Below are 23,547 nucleotides of genomic sequence, written 5' to 3' on the forward strand. Positions count from 1 at the left end.
GGCTCAGCGGCCATGGCTCACAGGCCCAGCCGCTTCGCGGCATGTGGGATCTTCCCGGACCGGGGCACGAACCCGTGTCCCCTGCATGGGCAGGCGGACTCTCAACCACTGCGCCACCAGGGAAGTCCTCTCCTTATTTCTTTTTAACTACTCACTTCTTACTTCATAGGACTAAGACTATTATTTTTGTCCTATTAAATTAAGAGTTTGTAGTTTAGACGTACTGGTTCTCTGTAATGGACATTCTGGTTGCTTCTTCAACACCTCTCCCCCTCCTTTCGGCAAGTATCCTGACTTTCAGATATATATCCTCTGCCTCAAATCGAATATGCTTCCAGGAAAGCAGATGGCCCCCACTTGTAAGGGTGGGACACTTGGATCAGGCCTAAACTAACCCACAGACCCTTGCTGAAGTTTCTGGTTCATAGGTTGAAAAGTCACACAATACAGGTAAATGTGGCCTGAGTCTGAAAGCTTCACTTCTCTTCTAAGTGCACTTCTGGAAGGGACCCCAACCGCATCCCTGGATTTAATAGCTCAGGAAGCTGTAGCCATCCTGGGCTCACATGGGGCAGCCTGCTGTAGAATGCTTATGCCAGAGAAAGCAGAAATGAGATGCAAAGAATCAGGACCTTTCATGACAACTCTGAGTCACTAAATTAAACCAGCTGAAATCTACTGTGCTTCTGGTAGTGAAGTCAGTCAGTACTTTAGTGTTTAAGCCAGTTTGAGCTGTGTTTTCTGTTATCTGCAACCAGATGCATCTTAAGAGATCCACTGCACATTTTATAAGGAAGGGAATGCCTGTTTTTCAATCAAATTACATTCATAGAGTGCTAAAACAACATATACAAGTTTTGAATATTTTTTGCTGTCATATTTAGTAGTGTTACCATACTAAGAACTGCTATTTGGCTTCAGGTTGTTTTGTAAGAAATGTGGCAAGCTGTGTAAGTCAGTTTATTCTGTAATTACAGGGAGGCATCAGTATGCTGTAATTGCCATTCTACAGAAGGCAATTAGTATGGGGTTAGTACCAGATGAACAAGAAAAATAACATTCAGCAAATAAAACATACAGCAAAACAATGTATTTAATAGTGCACTGGTTTTATTGATGGCAGAAGAAAAAATTCTTTCACTTGTAAAAGGTATTTGCTTAATTTATTGTATTTTTTCCCCCATTCTTTATGTGGGTTGAATTTTTGCCCCTAAAATCTGTCTTTTAGTTCTCCAAATAATAATATCCACCATGGCTCCATCTTATTCTGAAGGGCAAGTAGGAGGTCTATCAACAGGTTTTGACCAGGATGTTTCAGTCAACAGCTCCTTTCTTCACAAAGACTCTATTTAAAAAGAGAGGAAGAAAGTGAAACTGGACCCTCAAATTGACTTTTCCATACGCAAGATACACTGCTGAAACTTACCTGTAAATGTGAAGTGTTTGTATAAGTATCAATAGATCACAAGTAGAGCAAATTGGACACTGTTAATTCATAAACATACTGATTTATAAATAAACTGATTTATAATTTCTATAAATCAGTATGTAAACAAAAAGCAAAATATTTTAAATAATTTTTTCTTCTAGAAATTCTTAAAGTACATCTCTGTCACTGTTAGTCCCTCTATTGCTAGCATGTGCACTTCAGGAATTCGGATTAACTGAGTAGAGTTTAACAGAGGATGACCTAAAAATGATGCAGTCTGCCAATGCACTTCTACCCCCATTCTACCTACCTCCATTTCCCCTTTGAACACCTTTGAGCTGGTTTAGTCTCACAAGTAATTTACTTGAGTCTGTCGCCTCCCCTTGCCTGCCCCCCACCTTTATCAGATACCACTCTAGTAGAAACACTCTGGGTGGTGACAACAGAAAAGGCTGAGAGAGGTGGTGAGAGAAGCCTTGTTTGCTTCAGTCCTATTTCAGTCTCATGGATGAAAGAATGGTTGGGCAGGGATGGGTAGCATTCCCACGGCTGCATTCAAACAGCGCAGAAGTCTTCTGAGGTAAATAGTCTCCTGATTAGAAAATAAAGAGCTTTGGGTACTATTATCCTCACACGATGCCTATCCAGCTGGCATCACGGGGTCCTGTAATAATAGCTGTCTTTATGGCAATCACTTCCCTGACCTTGATTTGAAAAATTTTGCAAAAAGATGCTGATCTAGATTGCCAAAAAAAAAAAAAAAAAAAAAGCCATTTAAAAATCCATCTTTTACCAGCTACAAATGGTGCTAAAACCTGGACCTTAGAAAATAAACAAAGTCATGGTATTTATATAGTAGTCTATGCTTAGCTATTGGTTTCAAGGTTTCTGGTTAATATGCAAAACTGTGAAGACTACTCTTTCATGAAACAAATAAGAAACTAGAAATAAAATTAAAAGTGAGTCACCATTTATTAAACCACTTTGCATACTTAGCCTTAACCTCCATGGCACTAGGGAGCTTCCTGCTGATGTGTGTGACAAGGTCTTTCTACACAGGTCTGCCATTTCTCTCCTTTTACAGCAGGACACGAGGCTGTAACTCTTTGACTGGACCAGTGCAATAGCTTCTTAGATTCTTTCCCTCCTGGTGTTGTAATCCATCCTACATCCAACAGCAATATTTATTTCTTTTTTTTTTAAATTGAGGTATTGTTAATTTACAATGTTGTGTTAGTTTCAAGTGTACAGCAAAGTGCATCAACCATATGTATACATATATCTCCTCTTTTCTGGACTTCCTTCCCATTTAGGTCACCACAGAGCATTGAGTAGAGTTCCCTGTGCTATATAGTAGGTTCTCATTAGTTCTCTATTTTATACCTAGTAGTACATATATGTCATAACAGCAATATTTCTTAAGCTTAATTTTAATCATATAATTCTTATTCAGAAGTTCATGATAGCACCAAACACATCAAAGTCAAACTCTTAACGTGTCTAAAGCCGTACTCTTCTGCCACCACCAATAACTGGTATCTAATTCCTAGGACTCCAATAATGTCAGAGACTTCTCCAAATGCACATAGTTCTGGTCATTTTCACTGATTAAATAACTATGTATACTTTCTCTATCCATACATGCTCTTATCTCTAAGTTGTCTGTAACAATGACGAGCCCAGGAACTAGAGGTTTTGGGCCCTCTCTCCCCTCAGGGGGTGAATCTGACTTGCCAGCACTCTCTCAGACCTAGGCCTATTTCCCACATTGCCCCCAGAGACCTCCTCCTCCACTGAGCCCTAACTCCCAGCTATCTCTTGCTTTTGCTAAGCACTGATATTGTCCTTAGTACCAGGCTCAAGCAGAATCTAATTCCCTTTCCACTTCTGGGGAAGTATATGAGTATGTAGGGGTGGGCGGTGGTGGCGATGGTATAGAAGGCTTGTAAAAAACCTTCTTAGGATAATCAAAGAATGTAAATTACACATCAACAACTTTAAATCTTGGATTTAATACATTGATTTAAAAAACACTTACTTCGCAGCTACTATGGGTCATTCATCACCTAGCAAAGTACCCAAAACATAAAGATTATGACTACGAAATTATGTTCTTTAGAACTGATAAAAGAAAGTGTCTTAAGTGTTTCTTACTATCTTGAATAATTTTAAATAACAAAATCTTACAAAAATTTCAGCATATGTTAGAATTCATGCTTATATTTGCTGGAAGTCAAATGGCTGGATACAGTGTATATCTTCTTTTTAAATGTTTAAGTTAAATGGAAACCAGGAATGAGGAAATAAAAACAAAATACACTACCAAATGTAAAATAGACAGCTAGTGGGAAGCACAGGGAGATCAGCTCCATGCTTTGTGACCACCTAGAGGGGTGGGTGGGATAGGAAGGGTGGGAGGGAGACGCAAGAGGGAGGGGATATGGGGATACATGTATGCATGTGGCTGATTCACTTTGTTGTACAACAGAAACTAACACAGTATCGTGAAGCAATTATACTCCAATAAAGATGTATTAAAAATAATAAAAAAATAAAAGTCCTATGCTAAAAACCTTTCATTTAAAATTATATCTTAAGAAAAAAAAGTAATATATGTATCAACTTAAAAAAAAAGAAAATAATATATTCAGTTGTGTGACAAAAGCAAAAAGTATAATTCTTATTTCTGAACCTCCCATTCAAAGATAGTATATTTAATTCTACTTCACAATTTTTCATAACATATGTTTGAACTAAGTACAAAAATGAATAAATAAGTTTTTTCAACCAAGATCACATGTGTTATATATGGAATTTAAGAAAAAAAAATGTCATGAGGAACCTAGGGGTAAGGCAGGAATAGAGACGCAGACCTCCTAGAGAACGGACTTGAGGTTATGGGGAGGGGGAAGGGTGAGCCGTGACAGGGCGAGAGAGAGTCATGGACATATACACACTAACAAACGTAGTTAGGTAGATAGCTAGTGGGAAGCAGCCGCATGGCACAGCGATATTGGCTCGGTGCTTTGTGACAGCCTGGAGGGGTGGGATAGGGAGGGTGGGAGGGAGGGAGACGCAAGAGGGAAGAGATATGGGAACATATGTATATGTATAACTGATTCACTTTGTTATAAAGCAGAAACTAACACACCATTGTAAAGCAATTGTACCCCAATAAAGATGTTAAAAAAAAAAAAAAGATCACGTGTCTTACTAATTAATTTTTAGAGTAAATTTTGCAGTGAGGTTTTTCTAGTGATACCATCATGGGACTGTCCCCCACCAAAATTAATTTTCTTACTGTGAGGATTTCCATGTCAACAGTATAATCCAAAGCAAGCATCTGGGAAAGATGGAAGTTTTAGCTCAGGGAACATAGAGAACCACTTAGATTGTAACGTTTTAGTTGATTAGGAACAATTTGCACTGTACAAGATTGTAACGTTTTAGTTGATTAGGAACAATTTGCACTGTACAGTTTGATACGAATAAGCTACAATTACCCCAGGGCTATGGTTTATAATTTACTTTTAAGCAGTGTACTCTTTTTCAAAGGAAATTTTTGATGGAACCCTAATGTATAAAACATATGAAAGACACTAAAGAAGAGGCCAGAGGACTGAGAGTTCTATCCATTGGCTACACTCTTACTCACTCCCACCATCTTCTCTCTACTTCTAGCCCTCCCATCAACAGCCCTAAGGCACCCTTGAAGAGCCCTAGAGTCCTGCATCCACTGTCCTAGAGCAATCAGAGGGTTGAGAACCTTTGGCCTCATTTTAAAACCTGTTGTAAACAATTTAGAAGACCCTGGAAAGCTAACAGGGAATTCTGTTTTCATTTACCTTAAATAAGATTTAATTATAAGCACACTGAGCTTATTTTAAAAGTGGATGTTCAACCGTGCACAATGTAAAGTTGCTGAAGTCCTTACGTATACTTTGATTCTGCTTTGGTCAATTCTTGCATGCTACAGAAAAATGCCCGAAGTCAAGAAGTAGCTCTTCTGTGATACTGTGGGCAAAAGGTCACGTTTGTTTACTTGACAGCCTTGTATTAAGTGCAAAGAAAAACCAACGATAAGAGGAAAAAGGTGCTATACTGGCTTACTCGGGTAAATCAGAAGTCAAATAGCATCAGGCTTCTGCTCCAGGCACACTATTACATAAGGAGCAAAGGGCTAGAAAATACAGGAAAACATTTCTTCATTTAGGATGACAGAACTAATTTTTAACCAATGAAAGAGCTTTGGGGAAGCTGCAGGAGATATAAGACTCTGGAACATTGCTGTCCAGAAATATAATGTGAGGCATACGTAATTCTTACTTTTCTAGTAGCCACATTAAAAAGTAAAAATAAACAGGTGAAATTATTGTAATAACTTTTTATTTAACCCAATCTATAAAATATTATCATTTTGATATATAAATAATAAAAATTATTGAGTTTTTTTTCAAACTAAGTCTGAAATCTGGTATGCATTTTTTATTTATAGCACATCTCAATTCAGGCTAGCTGCATTTCAAGTGCTAAACAGTCTTGGCTGGTTTGAGAGTCACACAGTAGGGGACAAATACAATGTGGATAACAGCATTTCAGAATGAACAGCTGAAATAAGGAATTGGGAACAATTTCTTAAAAATTCTCAATAGTCTTGCTACTAAGAAGAGACTAAGAAAAAAGATATAAAGTCTAAAATAGTCTTATGTGATGTATAACAAAAGCTGTAACGGGAAAACTCTAATTATTAAAAAAAATATTCAAAAACCCTGGCATAAGGAAAAAATAGAAATGTTACCAAAGATGGTGAAAGTATTTCTTTCTAAAAACATATTAAGAAGTAAGGTCTTTGTTCATCAAAATGAGAATGTCTTAGATTGGTCCTATAATTTGTTGACACTGTTATATTTCTCTTCCTTCCTACTGAAGATGATTTTCAGATACCACCTCTCTTTCTGAAACTCTAAGATGAAAGTTTCTGTACTGACAGCATAAGGCCCCAAAATTACATCTCAATAAGCAGTCATGTTGTCTTCATCCAATTCCTGAAGATATATATGAAACATTTCCTCTTTCTTAAAAAGGACTGAAATCAATTAAACAAAAAATAAACTCAATTACCCAGGTTGATAATTATTTAGTCCTTTGTTTTCTTTCATCTTCTTCCTGCTTTCAAACCTATAGTCATTTCACTGATTGTCATCACCTCCAATAGAAAAGAGTAGGTATAGAGAAAAAAGGGGATTAGGGATAGCATTTGCAGGGAAAGGTTTGGAGAAAAAGTAGTTTGTAATTATGGTATTATCTTAAATACTTTATAATTGAAAGTAGTTTTAAAACATTAATTTTCTTCTATTACAGGCAAACCCCAGAGATACTGAGGGCTCAGTTCCAGACCACCACAATAAAGTGAATATCGCAATAAAATAATCACCCTAAGTTTTTGGTTTCCCAGTGCATATAAAAGTTATATTTACACTATACTGTTGTCTATTGAGTGTGCAATAGCATTATGTCTAAAAAGCGATGTACATGCCTTAATTAAAAATACTTTACTGCTAAAAGTGCTAACCATCATCTGAGCCTTCAGTGAGTCATAATCATTTTGCAATAGTAACATCAAAGATCACTGACTACAGATCACCATAACAAATATAATAATAATAAGTTTGAAATATTGTGAGGATTACCAAAATGTGACACAGAGACAGAAAAGTGAGCAAATGCTTTTAGAAAAATGGCACTGATAGAATTGCTTGATGCTGGGTTGCCAGAAACTTCCAATTTGTAAAAAATGCAATATCTGTGAAGTGCAATACAATGAAGCACAATAAAATGAGGTAGGTCTATATGTTATTATGAAATATTATATATATATATATAATATTTATATATTATTATATATAATATTATATATAACTGGACTTATGTATTTAACATGATAGTATCTTTCTTTACATGGAAAGCTCCTCACAATGTCAACTTTACCTTCTCACATTAGGTCCGAGCCCGGGGAGGTTGGTAGAACTGCTGGGTTGGCCGAGTGGATCGTCTTGGCTGGCCATCACCTCCTCTACGGAATTCAAGAGTTTGGTCATAGGTGGCTTCTTCTTCCTATTTGCAAAGAGTAGTGATTTAACATGTTCAAAACAGTTCCAAGTTTCCTACATTAAATACATTTTATGGTCCCCATTTTGATATACCCTCTTAGAAGCTGCCCTGGGATTCACATCTGTCAATTTTTATAATAGTAGGCGGCAGGGGAAAGAAAAAAAAAGGCAAGGACATTGTTAAAACTCTTTTGGTCCTTGTTAATAGTAGGATGAAATTTATAGTAGTAACATTAGAATCAAATTTAATTCTAGAAAAGGAAACTATTTCCACATAATATTATGGTTATCTCCTCAAATGACTTGACACAATGTGGTGAAAACACAGAAAAGCGAGCAACGTAATACAATTTTAATTGAATATTTGGGCTTCTAAATATTTCCAGGTATTTATCATGGAAAGGGGTTTTAGTAAGATATGGAAAAGGGATTGAGGAGCCAGAGAATGTTCACCAGCTGTTTGTCCTCATCTGATGAAATCTCCAACATCGTTAAGAACCTTACATCTAGAGACAGGAAAAAAATAATGGATTGGAATGAGGAGAGAAATACAATTTCCATATAAAGAAAGCTTCATGCAAGACACAGCAATCGCCACAGTAAGACGCAAACTGTTTTCTTCTCATATTCTTTCTTACTAAGGGGGTAGAACCAGCAACTCAAGGAATGGCATGGATAAATTAGTATAAGCAGAATAAACAGCAGAAACAGTATAGTTAATTACAATATTTGAAAAGGACTTAGAAGCAACAGAAATGTAGCCAAAAGCCACACTGGTTTCTTACTGAGTGCTGCCACCCTGTTATTGTAGTGTTTTAAATTAATGCAGCTGTGAAGTATGTTCCCTTCATAGAGAGAAAAAAATTGGCTCTCATTTTTGTTTATGAAAGAAACAGTATCTATTTCAAAAGCAGAGTTTAAATTCCAGCTGAATTATCAGAGCACAATAATTTGCATGATTTAGGAAATTTATCCTATTTCTTCCTATTCCTCCTTAATCATTGAATCTTCTGTCCCAAAAGATTGCTTTCCTTTGACCCTAAAAGCAAATGGAGTTATATGAAAGACTGAGTTCTATTCTTTAATTTTTACAGATCAACTATCGCAATTTTACTTGATGCAAGTAGAAAGATGCTATGATAATTTGATCAAATCCTATTATTTAGAAATGATATTTAATATTTGGCACGAACATATCACTCATTAATAGGCATTCTCCACAGTATTCTTAAGAACCGTTATCTCCATTTTATATAAAGGACACTGAAGTCCAGGAAAGCTTTGTGACTTTGCCCTAATACTTCGAAGATAAATCTGAGTTTTGATTCAGACACTGCTATTTAAATCCTTACATCTCAGTCTGCATGTAAAAGAAATAAACTAATTGCCCAAAATTAATGATCACCCTTAAGGGGCCATCATCACCTAAATAAGAGAATAGAGAAATCTGACAACACATCTGTCATAACTCAATAACAACATTTTAGAGACAAACTTCCAGATTAGTTCTCCTTTCTCTATGCCCCTTTCATTAATAATCAATCTCAAAATGGTTAGAAGTATCAGATATTATGTCTATAATTTAGTAAAGCAATCAAGATGCAGGAAGAAAAATTAAAGTGCTCAGAAAATAAGAGAAATATTTTTTTATTAATATGGTCACTGCTCTGAATGATTATTGTCAAATCTTATAGCTAAATTTGAAAAGAAACTATTTTTATGATATATGACATTTGCAACTGTGCATATTAACTGAGAAGGATAAAAATATGTTTGCTGCTATAGAAGGTGAAGTAATTATTCTAGGAATTAGAATGGAATATTATTCTCCACACCCAGCTGCAAAACTGGTTAGAGGACATCTAAAAACCTATATACTTTATCAATAAAATATAGTATTAAAGGTAGGACACTACATTTACTGAGTGAGTGACCTTGATTTATATAATAAATATGCCATTGCTATTTGAAAAACTATCTCTATTGTTTAAAAGAATCTCAGACTATACTAACCATAACCGATTAAATGGTTTTATAGAGATGACCAACCATGAGATTTCTTTGACATTATTTGATGTCTTCACAATCATTTTATACAAAATGGAAGCAAAAAATAAAAATAATTCTGACAGCTTGGTTTTCAGTTGTCAAAGGCACAATCTTGCTTTTTTAACTTTGAAATATTCTTCCCACAGAGTAGTCGGGGGCAAACCTGGTTACCCACAAAAATCACTTCATACAGTTTAGAGCTAGTAATTTTTAGCACTGAATGAGCACCCCTTTCCATATAACACACAACTCAATTTAATAGATCAGTTTATTTGGAGTCATCTTTGAATGAAATTTATACCTTTATCTTCTTCCTTTAGTTTCACTACTCTGTAACAGCTTTAGAACTAAAAAAAAAATTAATTTCACAGTTCATGAACATTTAAAAAAAATCTGACAGTATTTTGAGCTGGCACAGTCCTGGAAGGCTATCTGGTCTGTCCCCTTAGATTTGACAGATGAGGAATCTCTAAACCCAGAGAGGTGATTTTCCCAAGTCACAGAGCTCACTAGAGAAAGAGTCCAGACCAGGGCCATTTTGTTTCTAACTCAGACAATGTTCTTTAAAAGATTGGTGATAACGTTCACAAAAATGGAACTGACCAATGCCATCTTCAACAAAGCTTTTGAGATTTAGAACCATTTTATTGGGACTCAGATTTTTGCTCACCATGCTATCAGATTTACCTGGTTTTAAAATACCAAATAAATAATATTCAAAATGTGCCCTCTTTTTATGCCAATATTTAGTAGTTTATTACTCCTTTTAATGAAAAGATACATATTCAATAATCATTGTGACACCAAACATGAATGAAGTGATATGTTGAAAGGAAAAAAAGAGTCACAGCACCAATGCAAAAAGGAGATACACAACTTCACCTATAAAACACATTTGACGGGTCACAACTACAACTTTCCTGCATATCATTTTTAGTCTCTCGATAGCACAAACTACATCTTGAGTGAGAATACAGACAAATACATTATTTCCTCATTTATAAATGAGCTGTTGGAAAAGCTCATTGTAAATCAGTTACTTCGAACCTGGAACATACTTCAGTAGGAGGTGTGAAACACATTTAAATACAGGTCAGGTTCTCTGTTCCACAAATAAAGGTGATGTGCAGATAAGCATATAAACCACCACTCTAAAGAAGGTGGTGGATCTGGTGGTTCTCAAATGGGAGTGATTTCCCTACCCCACAGTGTGGAGGCAGGGGAGGTAGCCAATGTCTGGAGACATTTTTGGTTATTACAAGCTGAAGGAGTAGGTGGGGGGAGTTGCTACTACATCCAGTAGGTAGAGGCCAAGGATGCTCTCTAGGCAAATGGAAGAGGAGGAAACTTCCTATTCCTAAGTGCCAGGACAGCCTGGAAAATAATTCTGAAATTCAGGAAGTTTGGGTTTGCCACCCTTTGCCTTTTCCTTTTCGGATATTTCTTCTGCCTCTGTCTCTAATGCCTAAAAGCTGCGTTTATGGAACTTCTGTGGGGAGGTCTCTATTCGCTGACAATACTATGTTTTCCTCTGCTTCAGCAACATGTTCATACTTACTTAACTTACTGAATTGCCTCATCTTACATTACCATTTCTTCAGCATTTTTGCACAGCAATGACTTTGTAAGGAGAAAACGATTATTGATTACTGGTGGGAGTAGGGAACAGGGATGGCAATTCTCTCACAAAAAACTTGGAAAAACTAACTGATATTGTCACCTCTAATAGCTACTTTGTGTGAAATTTAATAAAAATTTTTCTAGTCAGTTCCTTTTAACAATTTGCACAGTAGTCACAAAAACACAAGCCAGCATACAAAATGTATACAACGTACCCTCAACAATAATCCTTGAACTCTGAATATTTTGAACACTGAAATCTTAATGAGTACATATCTCCTTGAGTGATTCACATATGAACTACTTATGAATTTCCAGACCACCTATGCCTGTCTGGTTAACTTGTGTAGTCAGTTTATAGAAATAGCAACTAATTTTAATATAAAACCTAAGCAAACAATAATTTTAAAGACAAACCTGCTTTCCCAAAACATCATGTAATAAAGGCAAAATAGGGACAGTAAAAAGATCATTGGTTGCCAAGGGTTAGGGGGGATGGAGGGATGAATACGCAAAACACAGGAAGATTTTTAGGGCTGTGAAACTATCCTGTATGATACTATTATGGTAGATACATGTCCCAATACATTTGTCCAAACCCAATGCACACCATGAGTGAACCCTAATGTAAACTATGGGCTCTGGAAAATAATGATGAGTTAATGTAGGTCTATCAATTGTAACATATGTACAACTGATAGATGGTGGGGGATGTTGATAAACGGGAGAGGCTATGCATGTGTGGGGGCGAAGAGTATGTGGGAAATCCCATACCCCTCTCAGTTTTGCTGTGAATCTAAAACTCCTCTATAAAATAAAGTCTAAAACAAACAAAAAAAAAAACAGGCTGTAAAGTAGGCCACATCAGTGGGATACTTTGCGCCTCATATATTGCTGATGTGGTAGATATTTGATGAAATATTTGTTGACCTGCCTTATTAAAATGGCACATCTTGATCCATTCAGAGTCTTCCTGTGGTTATCCGTAACTAAAATATGAGAATTAAATTTCTTTCACCCTTGGGATGCCATCAGCATTAATTAATGTATGAAAACCACTTTGAAGATTATTGAGCTCTCTGAATTGGCTCTAGGTTGTATATATAATTTTGATTATACCTTGGATATTCATAACATTTCCTCTTGGTTTCCACTGGAAAACTCTAACCTTTGATTTTACTTTTTAGTCCAAGTAATGAAATAAAGTACCTCTGCCCCATTCAAAAACAAAAACAAAAATTCATGTAATGGATTCCAATAGTAGAACTTAAAAATATTTTAAGTAATCTATTTTAGATCAATTATACTAATATTCTATTATATTAGACCAACTGAAAATTGGAGAGTAATAAAGTAATTGAAGATTATGGATAACAGCTGTGCCTACAGGTTCAAGTATTATGATTAACACTGACCTTAGTTTACCAATTATTCTTGCTTAAAAATATATTCCAATTCCATATTTACAACTCCACCACAAAATAAACTGGGTCTGTCTGTGGTAGCCTGGAACCACAGACTACAAAACAGATAGTTTCTGTAAAGAACAGTTAGTCCAAAAACCTAAGAAGCTATAATTTGCTCAGGTAATTAGTACCATAACCTGAGTTAGTAGGTCTTCTGATTCATAGTCCTGTCTGCCCTTCACACTATGCTTCCAAGTAATGAGGACAAAAAATACAGACACAGTGAATGCCAGAATTGGAAGAGGATTTGGGGATAATCTAATTGAGCAAATTTAAATTTTAAAAATCATCATCTATTTTTGGGGTAAATGTGACACTCTTCTTTCAAATGAAATTTTATACAGAATTCCAATATAAAATAGATGGGCTCAGGTTACAGTGGGTGTTTTTACATGTGTATGTAAGCAGTATCCCCTTGGCTTTCTCTTCTTTAGTTCTTCCAAGTTCTGTAACCCCTAAAGCACAAAAACTAAAACCCAACCTGGTTCAACCTCTGCTGTACACTAGGAACCAGCTAGGTTGAGTGGCTTGATTAATATAAGAAAATGAACTGCTGAAAGAACAGGAACGGGAACACAGGCCCCTGACTCAGTTCAGAGACCGTTGTCTTTGCGTTTTATCACAGGGAAAATCTAAACCCTGCTTTTGACTTCTATGAATTAAATTTCTCATTTGACAATACAAACTCACCTTCTATACCTAAATGGGGAAAAATAAAAATCTCAGCCTTCATTAAACATAAGCAAATTTTATGCTAATAAACTAATTTATCTGTTTTTGAAACTTTGAGTGAAATAAGATACCATTTTAGAATAAAGTGTAAGGCAGAATTATAATCCCTCTTTCCCTCAGAGCAGCTCTAAGATGATCTGTTTAATATACCACGTCCGGTAATAATTTATTTTAACCAAATATTTTGTGGCAGAAAAAAACCCCACACTGCTACAAGTAAAAGAATGAAATTAGAACACTCCCTAACACCATACACAAAGATAAACTCAAAATGGATTAGAGACCTAAATGTAAGACCAGACACTATAAAACTCTTAGAGGAAAACTTTGGAAGAACACTCTTTGACATAAATCACAGCAAGATCTTTTTGATCCACCTCCTAGAGTAATGGAAATAAAAACAAAAATAAACAAATGGGACCTAATGAAACTTAAACGCTTTTGCAAAGCAAACTACAAACAAGACGAAAAGACAACCCTCAGAATGGGAGAAAATATTTGCAAATGAATCAATGGGCAAAGGATTAATCTCTAAAATATATTAACAGCTCATGCAGCTCAATATTAAAAAAACAAACAACCCAATCAAAAAATCAGCAGAAGACCTAAATAGACATTTCTCCAAAGAAGACATACAGATGGCCAAGAGGCACATGAAAAGCTGCTCAACATCACTAGTTACTAGAGAAATGCAAATCAAAACTACAATGAGCTATCACCTCACACCAGTTAGAATGGGCGTCATCAGAAAATCTACAAACAACAAATGCTGGAGAGGGTGTGGAGAAAAGGGAACCCTCTTGCACTGTTGGTGGGAATGTAAATTGATACAGCCACTATGGAGAACAGTACAGAGGTTCCTGAAAAAACTAAAAATAGAATTACCATATGACCCAGCAACCCCACTACTGGGCATATATACTCAGAGAAAACCATAATTCAAAAAGACACATGCACCCCAATGTTCATTGCAGCGCTATTTACAATAGCCAGGTCATTGAAGCAACCTAAATGCCCATCGACAGACGAACGGATAAAGAAGATGTGGTACATATACACAATGGAATATTACTCAGCCATAAAAAGGAATGAAATTGGGTCATTTCTAGAGACGTGGATGGATCTAGTGACTATCATATAGAGTGAAGTAAGTCACAAAGAAAAAAACAAATATCGTACATTAACACATATATGTGGAACCTAGAAAAATGGTACAGATCAACCGGTTTGCAGGGCAGAAACAGAGACACAGATGTAGAGAACAAACGTATGGACACCAAGGGGGGCAGTGGTGGGGGTAGTGGTGTTGGTGTGATGAATTAGGAGAGTGGGATTGACATATATACAGTAATATGTATAAAATGGATAACTAATAAGAACCTGCTGTATAAAAAAATAAAATTTAATTAAAAAAAAACACACTGATTCAAGACAAGAAACAAAATCGGATTCAAAATCTAACTACTAAGCAACTGGTCCAAAATGCATGGCTGAGAATATAATGGTTTTTTTTTTCTTCCTTTCACTGCCATTTTAATAGAAAAAGAATATAAACTTCTATATTACAAAATATATTTCATATTTTTTTCAAATAGAAACTTAAAAAACACTAACTTTATAAAATAAATGGATGTTTAAAAGCAAATTCTGGATGGTACTGCATCAATGTGGGGAAAAAGTGTATTAGGGTACAAATACCCATTTGATTATGGGTACAAAGTATCAGTGAATACAGAGAAGAAATTCCAAGTGAATAGTGTTCTGACCGCTATGATCTTTTGATCTCTATACCACTTCACTTATGATTCAGAGGCTGATCTGCGGATCAGTTCCCCCACATAAGCAGTGATTGCCTTCAATCTATTATTAAAGTTTTATTCTATTTCCACTTGCCCTCAGGCCCAGCCAAGGACGCCACCTGGTTGATATTAGCATTTCTTGGAAGAAAATAAATGATATTATTAGTGATCTTCTGGGAAAGTCTGAAAAATTTCTAAGCCATCAGGAGACATCATGGTGCTGATGTCGAAGATCTCGGCGGTGGTGTAGTGTGGTCCTCCCCAAGGAGGGCTGAGAAACACAACATCAGCCTTTAAACGAGAAGCCAGCTGCAGGAAATCTCCACAGATGAACTCAATCTTGTCCGCTACCCCATAAATTTCTGCATTACTGTGAGCAAGATCGATCTTAACAGGATCAATATCAATGGTGATCACTCTCTTTCCTGTTAAGGCAAACTGAATGGTATTTCCTCCAACTCCACAAAATGCGTTGACTACGGTGTCACACTGGAAGGACGGGCTGACCCTGCCAGCAATGTGCTCAGCGATCTCGGGTGTAACTGAAAACCAGCCCTCTCTGTCTAATTTAATCCCATCGTCAAAGGGGGAGAAGAGCCTGTATCTCTGGGCCCAGTACTTTGCCAGCTCGGGCACAGCAGTGATCTCAGGAGGCAGACCAATTCCCTTTCTGTTCTTGCTCTTCTTCTTATTTTAAGCTCCGGCTTCTACCTGAAGATGGTCTGGTGCAGCCTGGGTGGGGCAGTCACCCTCATCTGTCACTGCTGCTTCTGTGCTGTCCCTGTCAGTTTTCTCTGTTCCCACTTCCCCAGCTGAAGACATGGCACGACGCTTTCCAGGTTCTGGCTCACTCGTCTCCGGTGGGTCATCCCCTTTTTCAACAGACACTTCTTGTTCCTCTGAACCACTGCTTGTGCAAGTATCTTGAACGTTGTTATGAGAAACTGACTCCTGCGATGCTTCCTCATCCATTGGTTCATTACCCATTTTAGGAATTTTTCTACCTTATTCAAAGTTTTGCTTTTCTTGCAAAGAGTTTTTCCTGGCTCTTCAGTGAAGAAGATGTGTTTGTTTTTCATATTGATTTGTCTTCTCATGTCCAAGTACTTTGACTTGTACTTCACATTCTTGTGTGGATACCTGACCCGCCGGTGACTGAAATTTGAAATTCCACCATATTTTTGTCCTGAGCCATGCTTGAATCCTAGAGGGGAACCGTCGACATCAAAGTCTGAATCCGGGTTTTCATCAATGTCCAGTTCGTGGCTCCTCTTGAATTTGCTTGGCTTCTGTTCAGGTGGATCTTTGCCACTCTCATCTCCATCAGTGCCGATGAGGTGTGGTCTGCCTGTGATTGTGTTTGCTTCTGATGACTCTTGTGAATCCTGAGCTGGTTGGCTTGTGCTTCTGTTCCCAGACAAGCTGCTTTCCTTGCTTCCTCCATTACATGGTTCACTTTGGCCCTAAGCAAGGCATTCTCTTCTGCTGTCCATCACAACTCACAGAGGGATCTAATCGGCTCTGTTCTACATCCTCTGAATTCAGACTTATATTACTAAGTCCATCAAGAATTTCATTATGATCTTTATCACTTGAACTAGAGCTTTCGCTATCCATTGATGAAGATGGAGAAGAAAGTTCATCTGCTTTCGTGGGATTTTCGTCTTTCTTGTTGTCAACTACTGTTTTAGACACACAAGTATCTGTATCACAGCTTTGTGAAGCATGAAAAGTCCAACCCTGAGCTTCCCAATACTGAAACTGTTCCAAATAATACCAATACAGCTGGCTATAATGCTGCTCCCATTCCGCCTCTGTATTAGGGATGTTCCAGGGTTCTGAGGACGGCGTCTGACCTGCATGCTTTTCTTGCCAGCTTTGCCACAGCAGTTCCCCCTGGTATTCCTTCCAGTACTTCTCCCAGAGCTCCGTAATTTCCAGCTTTGGAGATAACGTATTTTCAGCAGGAAGATTCTCACCTTCAATGTCTTTTTTGGTTCGAAGTTTATACCTTCTGGTGTTCTCATTCTCAGATGAAGATGGATCATCTGAATCTGAAGCCAAAATGTCATCTTCTTCACATTCTTGTCTCCAAGATTCTCTCTTAATTTCATCTAAGTACTTCTTTTGATGTTTTTTCTCTTTTTAAACTTTGTTTCTAGTATTCATAGATACCTCAAAATTCTTATGTGCAGACACCCTACCACACTGAAGAGGCAGTCCCATACTTCTCATGAGTTCAGCCTCAGAATCAAGTTCACTTTCATCTGGGCCTACGTCTTTGCTGTCACGTGACTCTGCAGTGCCCTGGGGACGACCACCTTCTTCCTCTTCTGTAGCTTGCTCTCCTGCACTGTTGCCATCGTCTTTAACGTAGTAGCCTTTTAATCCCAAACTGCACAATTTCCAATCTTCCACAAACGCCCTGGAGCAGAGGCAGAGGATGTAGGAGCCCTCCCGCAGGTCTTCAAGGAAGAGACACATCTCCACCCCGGAGCTCCACTTCTCGCAGTACGTCGTAGCGCTGCAGAGGAGGCGGCCACGCGGCTAACGGCGCCGGAAGGCCTCCCAGCCGCTGTTCCGCTGCTGGGGGCCGAGGGGAGGACTGGAGGCGCGCCTGGCTGCCAGGGAGGAACGGCAATACAATGTTTCAGGAGAACTCTGAGACATTTCACTGTGTTCTGATATTCTCTTTTTAGAAAAGAGGATATTCTCTAAAGTTACATAAGAATTAGGTAAGGATTATTGATGATTCTATCAGATATTAGGAAATCATCTGAATCCCTACCTCAAGGGTTTTATTCTGTACTCTGCCAACTAAAGCACTACCTAAATAAGACAACTAAACTTTAACATGGAAGAAAACTGGATGTTTCAATGACAGTTAAAGCAAATACAGTACTATCCACCATTGTCTTTCCTCTAACATTGTTAAGATCTACTATTTAATACAAAGTAAACAAGCTATTTTTGGCAGCTTAGACACTCAAGAAAATGCAACTCAACATCAAAAGGCTGCATCCATATTTCAACTAGGAGAATATAATACAAAAGAGACTAGAAAACGTCACCCTTTTCAAACTTCAAATAATAAAAGTACTGATACTCTTCCATTCAAAAACACACCCAACTTTCTTTAAAACTTGGAATAGAAAAAAGGGGAATGATTATGCTACTATGTGCCTGGCATTTTATCTCATTTAATCCTTGCAACAATGCTTTGAATTACTTAATCTCATCCTACAGATGAACAAGCTAAGGCTCAGAGTAACTTACCCAAAGTTATGTAAGTGGCCATGCTTCAATAAGACCCCTGGGCTGTCCACTCCAAAGTTCTTTTCATGGCATCACATAGTGTATATTTTACATTTCTTGCTTCAGATAGTTTTGCTTATTTTTTTCTAATAGCTGGCTAAAGATTAATTTTAAATAAGTAGATGGCTTCTGCCCTGAGGCTAGTATAAACATTTAATGGTCAGCATCTTTGTTGAAATGCCATAGTGAAGTCCAAAGAATGAATATATGATTTGTAAAAATGTGTACCTCTCTCCAACTCATTTCCTCTTTTAAAGCTAAAGGTTAAATAGATTCCAAAGCTTGTCCAGAAGTCAGGGTAGGAAGCATATTTCTGCTCCAAAAGATGCCAATCTACTCAGATTCCCTTGAGAGATACCTTATCATGGAATTGGTATTTAAGACCTCAGTCTGTTAGGTCAGATCTGAGTCTGAGTTTAGACTCCACCACTTCCTACATGTGTTACTCAACTTCTCTACATCTCAGTTTTCTCACATAGACAGCAGTAATCAACTCATAGGTTTACAAGGAGCATTACATGAGATAATACCCAAAAAGAGTTTAGCAAATAAGCCATATACATTGTCTATTATTCTGAATTAAGTAATTCTTTGACAGTAATATATACATGCTCACTTCAACTGAACTATCAAGACTCACAGATTTTGCTAAAAATCAGGTTTGCTGTTAAGAATATTCCTCAAATTGCTTTTGTCAGATAAGGAAAGTGGAAAAGCCACTGAAGAAAATGAAAGAGCCAATGCAAGGAGAAAGACTCTTGTCACCTGCTTGCCTTTTATTTCTTCAGAAATTTGAAAAACATCTATACACAAAAACTAATGATTTCACATTATAAATCATTCCATTGTTACCACTGTTTTTGTTTCTTTTAGGAAGAGGTCTTCTTTTTTAATTATAGAGAAAAAGGGCAAATAAAACAAACAAAAGGAGAAAATTAGCAAAGACACATTACTGAAAATGATTAATCAAAAGTTAAAGATATTATTTGCTTAAAATATGAATATTTTAAGAAAAAGCTAAAAATAAACGTGATTAACCTCTTTGAACATCTTGCCTTAATACCAAGACCATACCCTTACAATTTTATCAAATGTCATAAAAAACAGAAACACTATTTAAACAGCAGAGGTATAGCAATGATGATTAATAATGAAAAATGCTTATCTATGCCTGTTGATATGTTTTCAGGTGATTGCCTATAAATTACCCTTGCAAAAGCAACTGCTTTCCCAAATATGCTAATTGAGCAAATATGTTTTAGAATATTTTACGGTTAAAACTTATGAGCACTAATCACAAGTGGTTAATCATTTCACTCCCTCATAAGTTATACCATTTTTACATCTTAAATTTGTAACTAATACAATATACTTTAAGAATGAATTAACTAATTCTTTCTCTGAAAGTAATAATTACCACATCATAATGCCAGACTGCTTTTTATTCTAAAACAGTCAGCCCAGTACATTTTATGTAACTGACCACTTGAGACAAGTACTTATGGTGTGCTTCAGTGACCTGTAATACAGGCTAAAGAAACAGAATTAGAAAAAAAAAACTCCATGTCAAATTGATAAAATACAGGCCAGATCTTTGCTATTAAAAAGTACTGAGTGTTGGAGTAGGGAAAGGAGACGACTTGACATGCTTTATATAACTTTAAGAAAAGGTTTGCAATATCTAACAGTACAGAAAATAAAATCATTTGCTAATGTTTTCACCCCTAAGGAACATAAGATTGACAGGAAAAGAATTAAAATTTTGAATCTTATAGCAGCTATCTATAAGATTATTTATAGTTATTTATAAATTATTTATAGTTATCTATAAGATTACAATGTAATAATCATTTTCACATTTAAATCCCATACATACCCAGCAACCCATATTAACAATGTCTGCATAATGAAGTAAAATGATTTCTCTTTAGTGAAACATGAAGAAAATATGTTTAAAAGTCTTTATCAGGCTAGTTAATAAAAGCTGTAGTTTAAGAATTGTGAGGTGCCCCAGGAGTCAATGATCTGATCTACAAGGTACAAAATTCATCCCCACACATCACACACAGGTGGTGTGATGGTTCTGTCTCCTTCAAATAAGTGAAGGATGCTAAGGCTTTCTCAGGCAGCCAACCCCACTCCTTTGTATCCTTCTCTAGAAAGTGCAAACTACCCGGGCTTTCTAGTTAAGCCTATGTCCTTTGCCATATGGAAGATTTTAAATTATTTTAAAACAAGTATTATGCCTTTCTCTTAGTCTTCTATTTTCTAAAATCAAAAGACTCAGTTCCTGGAATCATTTGTCAAATACCATTATTTCCACTATCTCCCATCATCTTGATCATATTTTCCTTTATACATTTTAATATTTACTATTCTATGTAACCTAGTATTCAGAATAATATTGCATGTATGGTCTGCTTGCAACATAATACTACTATTTCCCATGATGAGCAAACTCTATATAATCATTAGTGCAATCTGACCTTGCTTTAATGTTTTTAGCAGCTGCTTGATCATTCCTTGCTCATACTGTACTTGTCAACAAACGAAATGTCTATAACCTACTCCCAGGTCTATTTCATTGTATATTTGAAGAGAATTATTTTCCCAACCTAAAGTTTTAAATTTAACTGTAATTGAATATATGCACTATTGAAAGATACTAATTACTTTGGCATAGTTTTATCATTGGTGTTCTGAATAACTATATAATATTAAGTCAGTTTTTCTAAAATAAAATTATCTTGGTAATTTGTTAGTTTTTTTTTTTGCCTAGTGGAAATTGGAGGATTACCACCTAAAACATACATGGGTGGCTAAAATGTAGTTTAACCCTGAAACTAGATTCCAGTGAAATTTAGAAGATAAAAGGAGATTCACAGTATAAGATTAAGCTTTTAGGAATAGAACTGTAGGTTAAAGGAATAGGTTGATTCTTTTTCTACTCTTTGTAAAATATTTTCTAGCCCCTTGAGAAATACCTCTTGCATATACATCTTTGCTTCTCAATTTAAAATTCTCTAAATTTTAAAGAGAGAATTAAGACTGAATGAACTAAATAGTTGATAGTTACTTTACCAAAACTGTGTATCACATATTGAGTACAAACTTACTGCTATGATGAAATTTTTATATACATTATACAAAAAGTAGGTTGGTATCATTTATCTCCATTTACAGGTAAAGTGTAAAATCATGTGCTATGATGTCAGCAAGTCTGCAAACTGAACATCAGCTCTACAACTTATTAGCTCTATGATTTTAGGCAAGTTTCTTAATGGCTCTGAACTTGGATTTGTACTTTTTCATGTGTATTAAGTGGGAATACTAATAATTATTTCATAGGGTTCCTGTAGTTATTAAATCAGCTAACACAGACATATACGGTGCCTGGCGTATACGTTCCAGTTATAAGCAGGCATTGTATAGAAGGAACTCCAATCTTCACATTCTCAATCATTTATTCTAATTATTTCAATATGTTGGTAAAGATATAACATATCGTCTTTCTGTTAACTAAGTATAAATTACTCTTAGTATGCTTAAATTTATGAGGTTTTTTCCCTCATGTTGAGATTTCAAAATGTTCGGTATATGAAGAGTTAGCTTTTTTTAAAAGAAATCATTTTCTTTCCAAGCTCAGCTTCTCTTCTCAATCATTTTTGATGGTTAGACTGTTGAAGAAAGAAAAGGTATCACAAAGCTTTTCTCCAAGAATAATAAGGGAGATAAACTCATTTCCATCAACTTAGGTAAAGAAAAATTAGACAGTACATATCACCTGATTTAATTAAGGCTACTAAACATATTATATTTTGCTGTAATAATACTATTTCTAGGTTTATTGAAATTCAGGAACCATGTTTTTAGTCACATGTAATTCCACACCTGAAACATCTGAGATGTTCAACAGAGGCTGGGGGAACTGATAATATACTATGGAGAATAATTTGCTCATCATCATACCCAAAGGAAAAGCAAATAAATGTTTGTTCCTACTTTTGTAAATATGTAGGATATTTCATATGTAATATTCTTGTAGTTCAAGAATATGTAAATATTCTTGTAGTTCAAGAATGAAGCTATTGGTCCTTCTCCATTCAGCCATGGCTGGAACAATGATGGTAAGAAAAAATCAGGAAGGTACAAAGTCTCTGCGTTAGAGTCAAAAGATTTTCTTGGGTGCTTCAAATACCCAAGAAATAGATCAAAATCAAGTGCTTATACAAATAGATCAAAATTTACATTTTAAATACATCATAAAATTAATAAAACAAAATGGATGTGATATCATTTAGGTGCTACAGTTCTTACTGTAAAACACAAATTATCCACAATGCTTAATATGTACCTTCTGGAAAGTATTAAGGTAAAACAATTAACTTTTTAAAACTTCTAAATTCATCCATAAGATTATTTAAAGTGTACTCCTTTATGCAACTCGAAACTCCTTCCCCTTCCTCTCACTTTCTCCCCCACATACAATGTAAGCTGCTTATTAAAATAAAAAGTAAGGCAAATAGGTCCTCTGGACAAGAAGGGACAGTAGGCTATCACTGATGGTGTCTATATTGTACAAGAATTGGTAACACTGAGAATTACTAATTAGGGCTTAATGAGAAATCAGTGAGAGGACTTCCCTGGTGGCGCAGTGGTTAAGAATCCGCCTGCCAATGCAGGGGACATGGGTACGAGCCCTGGTCCTGGAAGATCCTACATGCCGCAGAGCAACTAAGCCCATATGCCACAACTACTGAGCCTGCGCTCTGGAGCCCATGAGCCACAACTACTGAGCCCGTGTGCCTAGCGCCCATGCTCTGCAACAAGAAAAGCCACGGCAATGAGAAACCCATAAACCACAACGAAGAGTAGCCCCCTCCTGCGGCAACTAGAGAAAGCCCGCACACAGCAACAAAGACCCAATGCAGCCAAAAATAAATAAATAAATACATTTTTTTTTTAAAGAAAAATAAATAAGACTAGTAAAGTTTATGGTACTCCTTCAGAGTGTAAAATGCATGATA

General features: G+C 36.3%; 1 protein-coding gene and 1 pseudogene across 1 annotated transcript in view; both read right to left on the minus strand.

The window, feature by feature from the left end:
* Positions 1–1,088: 1,088 nt before the first annotated feature.
* LOC125961887 (trimethylguanosine synthase-like) lies at positions 1,089–22,517 on the minus strand (annotated as a pseudogene).
* TDRD3 (tudor domain containing 3) overlaps positions 1,089–23,547 on the minus strand; it is a 197,858-nt gene continuing 175,399 nt past the window's right edge. The window contains exons 13-14 of the mRNA XM_004279927.3: positions 7,418–7,543; positions 1,089–1,345 (exon numbers count right to left, since the gene is read on the minus strand). Coding sequence (XP_004279975.2) covers positions 7,427–7,543 — 117 coding nt within the window. The 3' untranslated portion in view covers positions 1,089–1,345; positions 7,418–7,426. The remainder of the gene's footprint in view (positions 1,346–7,417; positions 7,544–23,547) is intronic.

This window comes from Orcinus orca, chromosome 18 (genome assembly GCF_937001465.1).
Source record: "Orcinus orca chromosome 18, mOrcOrc1.1, whole genome shotgun sequence".
In the NCBI taxonomy this organism is placed as follows: Eukaryota; Metazoa; Chordata; class Mammalia; order Artiodactyla; family Delphinidae; genus Orcinus; species Orcinus orca.